Source organism: Bison bison, unplaced genomic scaffold (genome assembly GCF_000754665.1).
Source record: "Bison bison bison isolate TAMUID 2011002044 unplaced genomic scaffold, Bison_UMD1.0 scf7180017864471, whole genome shotgun sequence".
Lineage (NCBI taxonomy): Eukaryota > Metazoa > Chordata > Mammalia > Artiodactyla > Bovidae > Bison > Bison bison.
The window spans coordinates 30841809-30858290 of NW_011495032.1; the positions used below are offsets into that span (position 1 = coordinate 30841809).

Genomic DNA, 16482 nt, shown 5'->3' on the forward strand with positions numbered 1-16482 from the left:
ACCAGCATAAAATTAGAACCGAGTCTTGTTTTATGTTTGGTTGTTTTTCTAGAAATATGTAAGGGTGGTCCTAAGGTACTCTTTTAATCCTTCCTGAAGACAACAGAATAGTAATAAACAGGGATGTAGTAGACTTAACATGAAAAGTACTATCATGGAGAAAATTAAATGCTTGCATTTAGTGTGGGGGTGGGGAGTGGGCAAGAAGGAAAAGATATTTCTGATTCAGAAGAGCTTTTTTCTAAAAACATTTCTGTTTATAGAATTTTCGGATGCCAACGCCAAGTTTTACTGTCGGCTCTACTATGCGGGAGAGTTTCATAAGATGCGAGAAGTGATTCTGGGCAGCAGCGAAGAAGATTTCATTCGTTCCCTTTCTCACTCTTCTCCGTGGCAGGCCCGAGGAGGCAAATCAGGAGCTGCCTTTTACGCTACTGAAGGTAGGCCTTTTTGCTGTTCTTGTTTAGTTGCTCAGTTGTGTCCGACTGTTTGCGACCCCATGGACTTAGCCTGCCAGGCTCCTCTGTCCATGCAAGAATACTGGAGGCAAGAATTTCTCCAGGCAAGAATACTGGAGTGGGTTGCCATTTCCTTCTCCAAGGCCTTTTTGATCATTTGCTAATTAAGCGGCATCCATCTTTTTTCGCTCGGATAATTTATGAATCCCTTGAACTGAGGTAATGTGATGTGTCATTTAGCAAACATGTTTTTCTTTTCATGCTTGAGAGGATGAAAGAAGAACATTGAAAAAATACATGGTGTACAGTGTATAATGAAAGACAGGTATTGATCAAATCCCTACTAAATTCTTTCTAGTCCTGAGTTTTCCACATGTAAATAGTAACAGAGAACTTCTAGAAAACTCACAAGGTACCTCAGAGCTGATGGGAAAAAGATAAAAATTGAAACATTTGACTTGAAAACTGGAAGGCCAAGTTCTTAACCTGCAGAAGTTGACAGCAGATTGTGACCATTTGTACTACTATTTGAGTTCTCCGTACTCACTGAAAGTGCAGTTACTTGAGAAAATGCATCAGGAAAGATGTGCTTGATAGGCACTTTTATAACTGGTAGTTCCTGGGTTGCTAACAAAGGAGTTTGTAACATTTTACTTGGTAGTTTTAAAAAGTAGATCATCTAGCTATGACTTCAGGTGTGCAACTGTCAAATGTAGAGTTTTCTTGACTATATAAATTCTCAGAAGCCCTTCCAAACCTTCAACTTGAGAACTATATTCTGATCAAAATCTCAGTGTTATCATATTAAAAGTATCCCTTCAAAACATAAAGTGAGCAAGTCATTTAGGATTCTTAGAATGATTTATTTTAGATTACCTCAGTAAATATTGCAACTGAATAAACGTGAAATTTTTGCCTTTTAGATGACAGATTCATTTTGAAGCAAATGCCTCGTCTGGAAGTCCAGTCTTTCCTTGACTTCGCACCACACTACTTCAATTACATTACAAATGCCGTTCAGCAAAAGGTAGAAACCTAAACCCTGATCTGTAACTAGAGTTTACTGGTCCATTTAACCTCCTGAAAGTCCTAAGGGCAGTTTTCTCTATGCTTTTCTGTTTGTTACAGAGTAGTTTGTTATTCTCATAGAAAAAATTTGTCCCTCCCCCATTCCTTCTCTGCATTGGCAGCCACAAGCTAGTTTTATATTTCTTAAGTCTGTTTCTATTTTGCATGTATATTCATTTGTATCTATATTTTTTACATTTCACATATTTCACATATGTGATATCATATGTGATATCATACAATATCTATTTTTCACTGACTTCACTAAGCATAATATTCATAAGTAATCCTTTTTGATAAGAGGTTACTTTTATCTTTGCTGAATTAGAGGCCTACTGCATTGGCCAAGATTCTTGGAGTTTACAGAATTGGTTATAAGAATTCTCAGAACAACACTGAGAAGAAGCTAGATCTCCTTGTCATGGAAAATCTTTTCTACGGGAGAAAGATGGCACAGGTAAGGATAATGAACCACGCGAACTATTTAGCTGCTGGATCCCTTCGTATTTCTGGTTCCTGAACATATTGATTAGAGAATAACATGGTATTTGATAGTGAATATTAAACTTTGGTTACTAGGTCAGCTTTAACTTTTGAGTTACTGAAAGAATAAAGAGGAATATTGTGGACTGGTCCTAAAATTTAACATAAACAATATCCTAGAAACACAGAATTATAGAGTAAGAAGGCAGATCCAATGGATCTGGCCATTTTAAAGATGAAGAAACTGAGGCTCAGAGGAATTGAGGACTTTATCAAGGTCTCACAGCTCTTCCTAGAATTCAAGTTGGTCTAGATTCTAGAACAGTGCTCTTCAATGTACTGGTCTTTGAACTGTTTCCAGTCTGTGGAGCTAGGAGCTTGAACGAGAATGTAATTTTTTTTTTTAGAATGTAAGTTAATGTACTGCTTTCTTCATTGAGAAAGTCTTGCTATAGCAAAAGCTGCTGCTGAACTAAACTGTAGGTTTAATGATGTGTAATCAGTTTATATTCTGGCACCAGCTTCTCTTTGATCTTGAGTCAGGAACAACTGATTAGCTGGTCTGTAGAATACACCTCCGGTTCCACTGGTCTAGTTCCCAAGTCCCCTGACTAGCATTGCTTTTCCTACTGCCTAGAAATTCCTAGAAATACGCTGTTGCTTCTGCATTGTCCTGCACAGTTTTGATATCAAAACTTGAAATTTCCTAAGACTGTTTACATCTGTTTTTCAAACTGCTTTATGGTTCAGCAATATACTTTTGGAGTTACTTGTTAATGTTTCTTATAGTTGATTAAATGGGTCAGTATATTTCTGACATATTTGAATATTTGGGTACCTAGTTATTAGTTTCATATGATACAATTATATCACCATTTGCTTTTTGTATTATATAATTACAGTGTATGCATTCAATGACTTACATAAGTTATAAATTTTAAAGTTAAATATTAAAGTGTTTATAAGGATAGTGGGTACAGGAAGCTTTCTGCCTTTTAAATTTAATTATATTAATTAACCATTTGTAGCAACTCACATAAATGACAGAGAATTCTCTTTCTGCTAGGTTTTTGACTTGAAGGGTTCACTTAGGAATCGAAATGTAAAAACCGATACCGGGAAAGAGAGCTGTGATGTTGTTCTTCTGGATGAAAATCTCTTAAAGATGGTTCGAGACAACCCTCTGTATATCCGTTCTCATTCCAAAGCTGTGCTGAGAGCCTCGATCCGGAGCGACTCCCACTTCCTTTCTAGCCACCTCATTATAGACTATTCTTTGCTAGTTGGGCGAGACGATACCAGCAATGAGCTAGTAGTTGGAATTATAGGTAGGTCGATGAGCATGTCTTATGTGCAGTTCATAATTGAAGCCAGAGTAATCTTTGAAGACTATACTGAGCCTGTTGTAGTAATAGCTTATTGAATGTTTTCACAAACTCATTTGAAATTTTAAAAATAATAGTTTTCCTGTTCTAGTACTTTTATTCATATTTCTCATTTCCATTTTCATTATCAAAAATATATGTATTCAGGAATTTACTTAAGATAAAGCCCTGTGAGGTTGTTATGAGGTTTGGAAGAATTAATATGGTAAAAAACCCTTAGGACAGCCCTTGGCATATTGTCTGCACCTACAATATTGCCAGCACTCAATATTAACTAATGTAGAAGTAATAGCAGTGGTAATTGTGATTGTTATCTGCTTATATTTATTAAGAGAGCTTTTACTGCTCATCTCACCCCCTGCAACAGATTATATCCGAACATTTACCTGGGACAAAAAGCTTGAGATGGTTGTGAAATCAACAGGAATTTTAGGAGGACAAGGTGAGCAGAATTTTTGTTCAGTTTACTCTTTAAACTGTTCTCATTATCTTCCTCATCAGTTAACATATAACAAATGGATACTTCAGAAAAAATTATAAAACATAACTGGTTATCTTTGACTTTATCATCATTTCCAAAATGATCAAATAATAAAAGGAATTGTTTAAATGGGGAAATATGGGATCTTAAATATGTGTTAAGATGCGGTGCCTGCTGCATGCTGAGTCGTGTCCAACTCTTTGAGACCCCCTGGACTGTAGCCCACCAGGCTCCTCTGTCCATGGAATTCTCCAGGCAAGAATACTGGAGTTGTCATTTTCTACTCCAGGGGATATTCCTGACCCAGGGATCGAATGCACCTCTTTTGTGCCTCCTGCTTTGGCAGGTGGACTCTTTACCACTGCATCATCTGGGAAACTCTGGTAAGAAACCAGAGGTTCTCAAAATGAAAAGTTAAAGAAAGGCCAGAGTTCCTGAACAGGAGGTTGTCCTGATTAACGCTTGAAGTCCTTTAAGTTCTTTGAGCACTGAGAGCACCAGGTGTGCTTTCAGACATCTCTCATTTCTAGGCAAGAGCATCTTTTAAAATAAAAAGGTCCTACCAGGAAGGACCTGTCCCTTGTCATGTTGTACAGTGAGCACCCTCCCTTTTTTCTGAGCCCATCATAGTGTGTGTGCTTACATGACATGGCATTTTATGTTCGTTTACATAAAAGAACATAGCAGTCGAAGTCAGTGGTCTGATCAGTTATGTAACAGCTTCCTTATTTTCCCTTTACCCTTTTGTAATCCTAGGTAAAATGCCGACCGTGGTCTCTCCAGAGTTGTACAGGACTAGATTCTGTGAAGCCATGGACAAGTATTTCCTGATGGTGCCAGACCACTGGACAGGCTTGGGTCTGAACTGCTGAAATGAAGCACATACTCTGAAACGGACCAGGAAGAAAAGGGGGCCTGGAACCAAAGGACCACAAGTCAGCTACATGTTTTATTTCTTTGTCACATTCACCACAGTGTGCAAAGGCCTTTCAGTTCTGAAGTTGGGTAGACCATCTGTAGCTGAAGGGTTGAAACTCCATGGATTTGCACTTTGGTTTTTGATACCTACAAGTTAGCTAACCATGGGCTGGGAAATTGCACAAGTATTTTGTTCACATAAGCTGAAATCTAGATTCATTTCAAATGAGAACAAATGTATGGTTGGAGATGAGATTGGTTGAACAATGGGTTGTCATGTTTGCTGACAGTCCCCTTAAGCAAACAGTGTGTCATAGATTGTGACTCTCCTGGCCTCACATTGGATACATTCTTTTTCTGGAAAGGATTGGTAGAGCTGGTGAATTTTTCTTGTGTTTCTTATGTAACAATTTAATGTTTGCCTATTATCAGAATTTCTGAAACTCTAAAACAATTCTGAATTATTCTATCAATGGCCAGTTAAAGAGATGGATGCAAGCTGTTCTTGTTCTGCTGAGGAATTTGACTTAAATTGGGAATCCTGTCGTGTTCTGTATCTTGCCCTGTTTTCAAGTATGTTTGATATTTTTCAAGTTCTATCACTTCTTGTCTGGGTGACAGGAGGCCACAGCCATTAACTTCAGGCCTTTTTCTGGAGCTGTTTTTTAAGCCTGTTTACAACTTTTGTGCAAGTAATATGCAGAACTGCACTTGTCTGCACGTGCTCATAGTTTAGGTTTTTCTCCTACTTCAGGGAGATATTACTAAATGAGTCTAAAATGACTAAATCCCCAAAGGGATAATTATTAATGGAAGATTATTTTTAATCTAAAAAGAAAAATTAGGCCTGATCCAAGAAATTGGGCGAGGGAAGCACTCGCCTGTTCTTTGTAGAGGTAAAGGACCTGTAGTGTATACTATAGGTATAACTAGTGATTTGTGTAGCATCTATAAAATTACGATGTTTCCCATATGGACGTCCTTGTTCTCTAACTTTCTGTACGAATGTCTAGGCCAGTTCTGACTGTTGAGAAATAGTACGAAATAAGGTATTCTTAGTAAGAAACTCCTTGTTTAATAGTTTCTGTTTGTCTAAAAAGTGATCAGAACTACTAAACTATGGCTAACAACACAACCCCAGATACTTTCTTGTGGCTTCTTTCCATAATAAGGCTAATTTGGGGATTTATAACATTTTAAGGTTTCCACCCTTTCAGGCTTCCCATAGTAGCATGTTTCTTTTGCAGCTTCCACATAATAAGAAAAAGTCTGGATACATTCCAGTTACAGAGACTTAAGTTTATGAAATAGGAACATTTTGGAAAGTTTACTTGAGAAAATGAAAGCATTAGTTTGGTGTTTGGTGTTTGGTGCTTATTAGAGACATGGTTTGCACTAGAAACAAGCTGACCAAGGGTTCTAACTGGTCTGATGACAAGCATTTTTTTTTTTTTTTGTTTTAAACATACGGTGTGCCTTTTGAACAATACAAAGCCCTGATGTTGGTTTTGTTGTCAAAGACCAGTCCAGAACTGGAAGATGTGGAGATATCCACTCCTCTCGTGTCCAGGAACAATGGATACTGCATCTCATTTTGAGTGTAAACATGTCTTGGCGTCTCTGTTTATTTTTTTGTGTCAGGATACTTAGGGTTGTTTACCCTATCCATTGCTCACACCTGTAGTCAGGAACACTTCCAGGAGCAGGTGTCTTCCTCCAGATGCAATCAGATTGTTTATCTGTTTTGGTCTCAATACCTTATGTACAGCTTGAATGCTCCATTGAAATAGGTCTTGACAATAATGTGTCTTCTTGATTTTGGTTTCCTTGCCCATGACTTGAAGAACCAATTATTATTATTATTTTTTTAAGTACTGCTGTTGCTTAGGTATTTTTGTGGCTAAAAAATTCCAATGTAATGTAATCTGAAGTAATACTTGTTTCCTTGCAAGTGTGATCTGTCCATTTAAAACTGTCTTAATGAAGGGAAAATATAAAACTTAATTTGTCATGAGTGGTAGAACTGTATACCTGGCCTCCTGCTGCTCTTATTTAGGCCACTACCAGATATATAAGCCTTTTCAAATACTGTATACTCAGTGTTAGGCACCGAGTAACTGTTTACCTCTGTTGAATTCCCCACTGAGGCCTGGAGAACCTTGATGCTGAAAAATTAAGAATGAGGAAGGAATGTTAATACTTTCCTCTGTAGCATAAAGAACACATTCTGAGAATAGTTGATAGTAGCACAAGAAAGCTATGTAAACATGTTGCATTGTATAAAAATCTTATCTACAGATATAAACTGTTTTAATGCCATCAGAACTAAAAATATAAAGATTTCCTTTTCCTTTTTTTCTTTTTTACCCAAGCCTGAGAAAAATAAGGGGAATAAACTGTTGCAAGCCCTTTTGTAGTCTATTGAATGTTTTAAATTTATAGATACTCAAATTTATAGATACAGAATGTCCTACTTATAATTGTTCCCTTGATTCAGCAAATGAGTGGTTTTCTAGCTTTGGCTTTTATTTGGTATTGTAAATAGTAGGGTTGTATTGGTTTTTGTGGCATTAGCTGTTCCTTGGCTTTTTACCCATTAATGGTGGACTTATATAAAACTGCTGAGGAAAGTTATCTACCTACAGAAAGTTTGCTTTAGCTAGCAGAGTACAAACCCTTGTGAATGAGCCTGGTGATAAAACAGACTAGGTCATTCATTATTCCTCAAGTGTTAACATACTGATTTAAGCAGTATTAAAACCATCTAGTGCAATGCCTTTTTTGTTTGTTTTTGTAACACGGGTGCAGTTGTATTATAGAAAAATAAAAATTACAATCATGCGCAGTTTTATTAATGCTGCTGTGCTGGTTTTGTAAAAGAAAAATGTACATTATGTCTTTGATAGGTTTAATTTTAATGAGAGAAATGACATTGTAAATCAGAATAGCCTCTTTTAATTTAATATGAAAAATCCAATTAACAATATTGAAAATACTTAGTGTATTATATTGTATATATTTCTCTACTTTGATTCCGGCTGTTTTATATCATTGACATGTTATTTAAGAGATAAAACTGCCTTGACCTTTTGGAAACTTAACACTGTAAAAAGAAGACTTACAATAAACTGAGAATCAACTTCACTTTGTTTTGAATCTGCTTGAGGAAATTAACAAAAGGAGATGGGAGTTGGCGCCTAAGCCTAGCCTGGGCCCAGCTGTGTTGCCCTCTGTTCATTCTGTCCTTCTTCTATTGGGAGAATCGAAGCCTTTCTCTAATAAATAACCCTTCTCTATAGATCTAAGAAAGGGGGGTGCTAAATCCTTAGGTTCACTTCACCCAGTAGGGGCCTGGCCTTTTCTGTTCATCTCCTTTTCCTCAGTTCTTCTGTGTTTCCTTAGGGTGCTCAAGAAAGGTCAGCCTTGCCCAGCGGGGAACGGCTGAGTCCACCTCCAGGGCAGGCCTTATTATTAGCTGCTCCCACTCTTCACAGGGTCCCTGAAGAGGATACCATAAACTGCATCCTGCAGCTGTAAGCACGGCAGCTCCCACCCACCACGGCCGGGACTCACCTGACAACAGTGAGGGCCCCTGGACAGAGTAGGTGCCTCCTGCCCCCAGGGATGCCCGGGCGGCCTGGCCTGCTTCCCCAAACCCCCAGCTGTGGCAGAAAACCATTTATTTCATTGGATTTTTTTCCCCATTGTTTTTCCATTCTCTATTTTATCTCTGCTCTAATCTTTATTATTTCATTCCATCTGCTCACTTTGCATTTTGTTTATTCTCCTTTTTCGGATTCCTTAAGGTATAAAGTTAGGTTATTGATTTGAGATCTTTTTTAATGTGCATATTTATATCTTTGAACTTCCCTCTTAATTCTTCTTTCACCGCCTCCTGTAAATTTGATACGTCGTGTTTACATTTCACTTATCTCGAGGTTTTTTTTTTTTAAATCTCTTGTGATTTCTTCTTTGATCTTTCAGTTGTTCAATATTTCGTTGTTTAATTTTTACATTTTTGTGACATTTCCAGTTTTCCTACCGTTACTAATTTGTCATTTCATTCCATTGTGGTTGGTAAAGATACTTGGTATGATTTCATTCTTGTTAACAATTTATGCCTCCTCCCCCCCAAATTTTTGTTCTAGAGCATGCACTCCAATGTCTTAGGCCAAAGCAAAAGAGAAGAAAGGTGAGGCAGAGATCTAAGTAAAGTGTTTTTGAAACTGATAGACATGAGTAAAATACATGAGGAAATCACAGGTTGCTGATCTAGGAATTTTTTCTGATGTCTTCACCTTTTGAAAGTTTAATTTTTTTTTTAATTAAAATTTTTTTAAAGTTTATATCTTTTCCTGACTTGTTAAATTGAAAATAAAATCTATGAAAAGATCATTTTACTGTAGTCAATGTGCTTTAACTCTCTTTGGAGTCAGTTGTCTTGAATTTGGCCGTGAATTTGGTGGTGGTTTGCTGATTATTACTTTTAACATTTTTCAAATTTGCCACATTATGTGTGGCAGAGTGGAAAACTTTTTAAATTGTATAAATTCTCACCTTTAGGACATTGTTTGCACTTATGTGGTGGTTAGCATGGTGCCATGAAAACTGCCCTCCCTCATGTCCTTGGTGGAGGAAGATATTTTCAGGGAGATTACTGTTGTCAAGAATGAACCAAAATGAGGTTGCAGTGGTGAGCAGTGACCAGTAGAGGGCTCTGAAGTACTTGATCCTAAGATTTCCAAATCTGCTAGGAGAGCAGTTTGAAGCCCTTAGAGGGACCAGTGGGACTAGGGGAACCCAAGTCCCCCAAATCTTTGCCAGAGTCCTAAGTGTCTTCTAAGTTATTCTTTTACAGGAGTGTGTACATCTCAGAATATGTAGTTTTCATTTGGAGGTTTAAGTTGGAAATAGCAGTATTTTTTAATGAGTGTAACTTTTTTACAAATGAGGGTAACACTAAAAGCTTTTCATTTGAAAGAGCACATGCTTGATGCATTTTCTGTTCATACCATCACTGAAATAGTAGTTTCAAGGCTGTACAAATAAGTGACTGTCAGAAAAAGGACATTAGGAAAAACTGGAGAAATCTCAAGGAAGTGTGGACTTGAATTAATAATGTTTCTACACTGTTTTATTGTGACAGTTGTACTTTAATAAATGTAAGATATAAGTAGTAGGAGAAACAGGGTGCAGGATATCTGGAGACTGTCTATACTGGCTTTGTTATTCCGACAGAAACAGAACAACAAAAACAAAAAATAAATGAGTTGTTATACAGTGGATAGGAATAGGCCTACTTTAGAGATGTTGGTTTTAGTGAGATTAAATTAGAGGGTCTTTTTTGTCCTTACTAGCCTGTTGAAATATTTTTTCTTTCCCTTTTTCAAAAACCAGCTGCTCTATATGAAGTAGCTAAGCCAGTGAAATGAAGATACCAGTTGGGTTCTACAGACATGGATATGGATGGTCAGCTGTAAAGGACTGGAGCAATTGTGGCTTTTGGTATCTGGGTTGGCCTGGAACTGTTTCCTCAAAGATAATGAGGGATAACTGGACGCTGTGTCCCTGTCCTTGGTAGTCTTCATGTATGTCAGATCAGTGTCCTGCGGGATACCCATCCCCCACAGATCTCGGGGTCTCTCTCTCTCTCTCTCTGTGCAGCTCTCTCCTCTCCAGTACTCTGACCTCAGAACTGAGGGTCTTGGTTTCCTGGGATTCTCAGCTATCTCGTCTTGGTTTCCTGGGATTCTCAGCTATCTCCTTACCCCAAGGAACAGATCAGGGTCCTTCCAGACATAACTGAGGACACTCAGGACTTGTTTCCTCTCCAGGATTCCTGTCCTTGATTGGCTGATATCTACCCCTGTCTTGAAAATTGCTGTTTTGTATATTTTGCCTGGTTTTCTTGATTGTTTCAGACAGGAGGGTAATTCTGGTCCCTATTACCTCACTTTGGCCAGAAGTAGAGGCCAAGTCAGATGATATTTCATAGAGTATATCTGAACGCTGTGTCAAATTATTGTTACAGTGTTCTCTCTGTCTAAGGGGCTGCTGCTGTGCATGCTCAGTTGTGTCCCACTGTTTGGACTGTAGCCTGCCAGTTCCTCTGTCTTTGGGGATTTTGGGGCCAGAATACTGGAGTGGATTGCTATTTCCTCCTCCAGGGGATCTTCCTATTTGTAACTGTTTTAAAAATGATTTTTAAAAAGATCTAGTCTCCTAATTAAAATCCTGTTATCTGAAACAATGAGAATAGATGATAGTATACCAGGAAGAGAATTTTTTTAATTAGTTCAGTATGCAAAAATATGCCTTAAACTACCTCCAGCTGGGTGTGACCCTATCCACAGATACACGTTATGACCTGGACAGGGTGTGCCCCGGGAAGGTATAAACCCTAAACCAGACTCCTGATGGTGCCACCATCTTTGCCTTTTAGCTTCTCATCCTGAAAGTACTGTTGAACACCAAGATTATTCACGAACGTTAGGATATAATTAATTGTTCTTTTGTGTATTGGTAGCAGAACTTGGTAGGTGCTTCTATATTTTTCCACATAGAATTTGATGGCCATTTCTGCCACTAACTTGCCGCTTTATCAGGAAAAACCTATCTATCTGGCAGCTCCATTCCCCCACACTCTTTGACGGTCACCATCCTCTCCAGTAACAACACTTGAAGGGCCAGATGGCAGCACGGTATCACTAAAGAACTTACTGTTTAGAGTGGCGCAGCTCAAGTTACTGCCAGACGTGCACACCTCTAGACTCTTTCTAGAAATGATTCCTTTAGTCACATCTGTTTTGACTGGTCTCATCTCTCTTGCACAGGGTTCCTGGTGTTTCTTATCTCTGTTCATCTCTAAATGCTCAGAGGTGGAAATTACAAGGATCATCCTTACTTTCAGAGGATTGCTTTTTCTTTCTGTCCACTGGGGGGTGTGTGCCTGCTCAGTTGTGTCCGACTTTGTGACCCCATGGACTGAAGCCATCCAGGTTCTTCTGTTCAAGGAATTTTCCAGGCAAAAATACTGGAGTGGGTTGCCATTTCCTTCTCCAGGGGATCTTCCCAACACAGGGATCGAACCTGCATCGCCTGCATTGCCAGGTGAATTCTTTACCACGAGCACCTGGGAGGCCCTCTGTTCATTGGACGTGAATATAATTATCGGTGACCCTGAAGAAACTGGATGAGATGACTGAGAAATCCAAGCTCTTGATGGAAGGTGGACACTCACTGCCTTCATCCAAGCTGGGAAGCTGTTGTTGGGAATGCTCAGGCTGGCTGCTACAGGAATGGGACTTCTGTCTGCTACTTTTTATCAGCGTGGTGTGTGCTATTCTCCATACTATATCAGCAACACTTTATCATGTATCCTGGTGGTAATAAGCCACCAAATGAATAGAGGGTTTCCCTGGAATAAATCAACTGATGGTTATTTGCTTCGTGTTATTTTGGTTTCCAAGTCTTGTTGGATTTTGCAACATTTTCCCAAATTGCTGTGTGTGTGTGTGTGTGTGTATTCAGGTTCACTGGGAAAATTATCAACATCTGGGTGTTTCTAAAACACTCTCTTTTGTTTTTGCTTTGCTTTTAACCACGTTTGATTAACCAGAGAAAACCTATATTGTTGTTTAGTCTCTTAAGTCGTGTCTGACTCTTTGAAACCCCATGGACTGTAGCCTGCCAGGCTCCTCTGTCCCATGAGATTTTTCAGACAAGAATACTGGAGTGGGTTGCCATTTCCTTTTCCAGGGGATCTTCCCAACCCAGCGATCAAACCCACGTCTCCTGGATTGGCAGGTGGATTCTTTACCACTGAGCTACCAGGGAAGCCATAACAGAAACTATTTTTTAGTATATTAACTCATGAAGCAATATGCAAATAAACTGATGATTTAAAAATTTTTATGCTTAAATAATCATAAATGAGTTTTGCAAGTTTTAATTTTGGCACCAATATTTGCTATAACACTTGCTAATTTGAAAAATTGCAAACTAAAAGTTGTCGTTCCAGAACAACATGTACATGTGTGTGAATGAAGAGTTTTGTTGTTTTGAGGGGAGCAACAAAATCCCATTTTTAGAATAAGGAGAACCCAGAATCCATGAAAATGTTCGATTTATAGTTCATGTGACATTTCATGGCTCCTCAGAGTACTCAGTATTACTGTATCGTCTATTTACATTTATATAATATTTTAGGTCTGTGTGTGAACTACATGAATTCTTTTCTCAATTCGTCTGTATTCCTGTCAGCCTCATCCTGAAAGGAAGAGTATCTTCTCCTCTCTAAGATAATCTCTCTCCTCTTTTATTCTTTTCAAATTCATTTTTACTGAAGAATAGTTGTGTTAGTTTCTACTGTACAGCAGAATGAATCAGTCATACATATACACAACATGTCCCCTCCCTTTTGGACTTCCTTCCAATTCAGGTCACCGCAGAGCATTAAGTAGAGTTCCCTGTGCTGTGCAGTATGTTCTCATTAGTCATCTGTTTTTATGGGTCAGCAGTGTATATGTGTCAGTCCCAGACTTCCACTTCCTCTCACCCTCTCTTTTATTCTTGATCCTTTACTCTCCTGTCTCCTGCTAAATCTTTCTCCAAAAGTAGCCTTTATTTTTCGTGTACCTTTAACTACTTCTGTTGTACTTACTCTTTCCTTTCAATATGCTGGTGTGTTGAAGTTCCAATCACCCAATCTTCTCTCTCAACCTTCCCTAGTGCCATGATCCTCTCCTTCTTCCTTCTGTTACAGAATTTGAGAAGACACATGCTGCATTCATTGTTCCCTCATCCTCACCTCACCTCATCCTCTACAGTCTACTTTCTGTGCACACTGATCGCTCCTTTGAAGGTTACTTTTGATTTAGCATGCTTTTGAAATTAAATGGCTTAACTACATGTTGATTACTATTTAAAATTGAAAAGACATTTATTTTTTAATGAAATCCAGGCAATACCTTCACTCATTCAATCAACAAACATATCTGGAACTAGGTCTTGACTAGGTTCTGCTGCTGCAGAAATGAAAGATATTACTCCCAGCCTCAAGGAGCTGTAAGCTCAGTGGTGGCAATGGATTAGAAAACAACCATAATATGTGAATGTGTTGTCACTTGTGTTAGTCACTCAGCTATGTCCGACTCTTTGTGACGCTATGGACTGTAGCCAACAGGCTTCTCTGTCTATAGGATTCTCCAGGCAAGAATACTGGACTGGGTTGCCATGCCCTCCTTCAGGGGATCTTCCCAATCCAGGGATCAAACCCACCTCTCTTAGGTCTCTGCACTGGCAGGCGGGTTCTTTACCACCAGTGCCACCTGGGAAGCCCAAGATATGAAAAAAGACTGTTAAACATCCATTTTGTTGATAGAGGTAAACATTCTCTGATTGAATATGTTTATTCAGTTAGCATGATGACCAAATTTGCTGATTGGAAGAATGTGGTTTAAGTGAATTTAGAAAGATTTGTTTTTCACTTTTTTAATTGAGAATTAGTTACAAAAATCTTTTATTCATTTTTAAGATGTAACCTTGATGCAGTCTTCATTGTAAAGTGATATATCCCTGCTGTGATAATCAAGAAAGTTTAAATAAAGCACCTAATTTTAAAGCATTTGTCATTTAACATGCTGAATAGCTGAGGGAGGGAGTTTCTCTAAGTTAAGGCAGAAGGAGAACTCTAAACTCCTGTGAGACAATTATATGAAATCCCACCTAAAAACAAATGATTAATAGTTTGAAACTTCCCTAGGAAGTTTCTTGCTAGGAAGGTGGGCTTCTCTTGTGGCTGGCTCAGCTGGTAAAGAATCCGCCTGCAATTTGGAGACCTGTGTTCGATCCCTGGGTTGGGAAGATTCCCCTGGAGAAGGGAAAGGTTACCCACTTCAGTATTCTGGCCTGGAGAATTCCATGGACTGTATAGTCCATGGGTTGCACAGAGTCAGCATGACCAGAGTGACTTTCACTTTCTTTCCCTAGGAAGGTAGAGACTTCTTACTTTTGTGTTCTCCATAACAATTCTTTGCGTAACTTAACTATAAGACAAGGCCATGGCACTCTAGGGACAAACTGCTACTACTTTTAGCCATAGTTGAAGAAACTGAAGAAGTTTCTTGTCATATGACTTAATTTTCATGACCCTTACTGATTGATTCAATCTTTTTCTATGCCCAAAGCAACTCTCCAAATAGGTGGGAAGTAGAGCCCACCAGCTAATGAGGTGATCTGGTTTGAGGACTCAGTCCAATAGGACTCAGCTCCATATTGGATGGTGCCAAATGTGTGTGTGCGTGTGTGCGTGTGCACGCTGAGACAACAGAGGGAGAAACCGAGAGGGAAGCTGAGTCCTGAGCATGGTTTAGAAGCTAGGACTCTGTGTGTGTGTGTGTGTGTGTGTGTGTGTGTGTGTGTGTGTGTGTTTTCCAGCTCTCCATGAAGCCCAATAGTGTTTAGGGCTTTTTTCCTCCACATATATAACAAAAGTGACCGGACGTAGCCTACTCCATACAGAGCCTGGGAGAGTCTAACAGGATATTTAGGTGTTAATAATTCTAAAAAAGGAATTATTAATGTCTCCATTGCCATATCACACATTGTAACAGCATGCCAAATTTACCATGTTATTTAATGTTTTTCAGTCAGTAATGCTTGCATTTTTGCCAAAATAATACACCATTACCTGGTATTTCTTGAAATACTATGCTATTTAATGTAAATGAGCACTCTAAAAAAATATTACAAAGAAAACCAACCAGGCAAGCTTGGGAAGAAATTTTATTATCCTTATTATTTTAGACAAGTTCTTACTTAAATCCAAACACCTGCTGTTGCACTTTAACATAGTTTGTACATACAAATAAAATTAGAACTGGCAAATAGGTGATTTTCATCAGATAGGCTTTGTTGGATTGGAGACTAAATATTTTTGTAAAACTTGTCCTTGTTTGAAGTTGAAATTTCATGTCACCACAAGAATTGACCAGAAGAAACTCATTTACAGTGACCCACAGGGTTTTAGCTATTATTTTTGGACTTGCTCCCCAGCCCACACAGGCAATTAAGTAAGAACAAGAAAAAAGAAAACACTCATCTGAATCATCTATTAAAATCTAGGTTCCACTGAGTAACAGATTTTACTTCTTGATTCATATTTAGCAGATGCCTTGGTCATATTCATATATGAGCTCTCTTCTCTGTGGTAACCAGTCCCACTTGCATCTTTCCCTATTAGGTGCTCCCATTGCCACCCCTTTAATGGAAAATGCCTCTTGTAAGTATCTAAGGGACATTTGATAGATGATTGCCTTCAGCACCTCATGCCTCCCCCTTTCCTCAGGAACTTGAGAACTCCTGTCTTTTTTTTTTTTTTAAATAGGCTCTGTGTACACATGAAACCAGGAATTGAGATTAAAATGAGGGAGAAGCTCAGTTATTCAGGAATGTTTTATCTCATAGGCAGAGCTGGTATCCTTCCTCAGTGCCTGAGGCTGACTTGGGCTCTTAACAGAATTCAAATCTATTTTTGTTTATTAAGTTATCAAGCCGACTCAGTGGCCATGCCATTCAAGAGTTCCCAGGAGGCACTGAATACACAGGGTGTCTGACAATGTGGGTGTTTTCCTAGTTTGCACTGCTCTGTGGATTTAAAAGCATTTAGCAAATATTTTTAATTGATTAA

General features: G+C 38.6%; 1 protein-coding gene across 8 annotated transcripts in view; it reads left to right on the top strand.

Annotated features, from left to right (window-relative positions):
- PIKFYVE (phosphoinositide kinase, FYVE finger containing) overlaps positions 1-7937 on the top strand; it is an 81971-nt gene extending 74034 nt beyond the window's left edge. For all 8 annotated transcript variants that reach the window (XM_010861083.1, XM_010861080.1, XM_010861086.1 and 5 more), the window contains 6 exons: positions 264-440; positions 1382-1485; positions 1855-1983; positions 3076-3337; positions 3762-3836; positions 4632-7937. In XM_010861083.1, the coding sequence (XP_010859385.1) occupies positions 264-440; positions 1382-1485; positions 1855-1983; positions 3076-3337; positions 3762-3836; positions 4632-4747 (863 nt within the window). In that variant the 3' untranslated portion in view covers positions 4748-7937. The remainder of the gene's footprint in view (positions 1-263; positions 441-1381; positions 1486-1854; positions 1984-3075; positions 3338-3761; positions 3837-4631) is intronic.
- The last annotated feature ends 8545 nt before the right edge of the window (positions 7938-16482 follow it).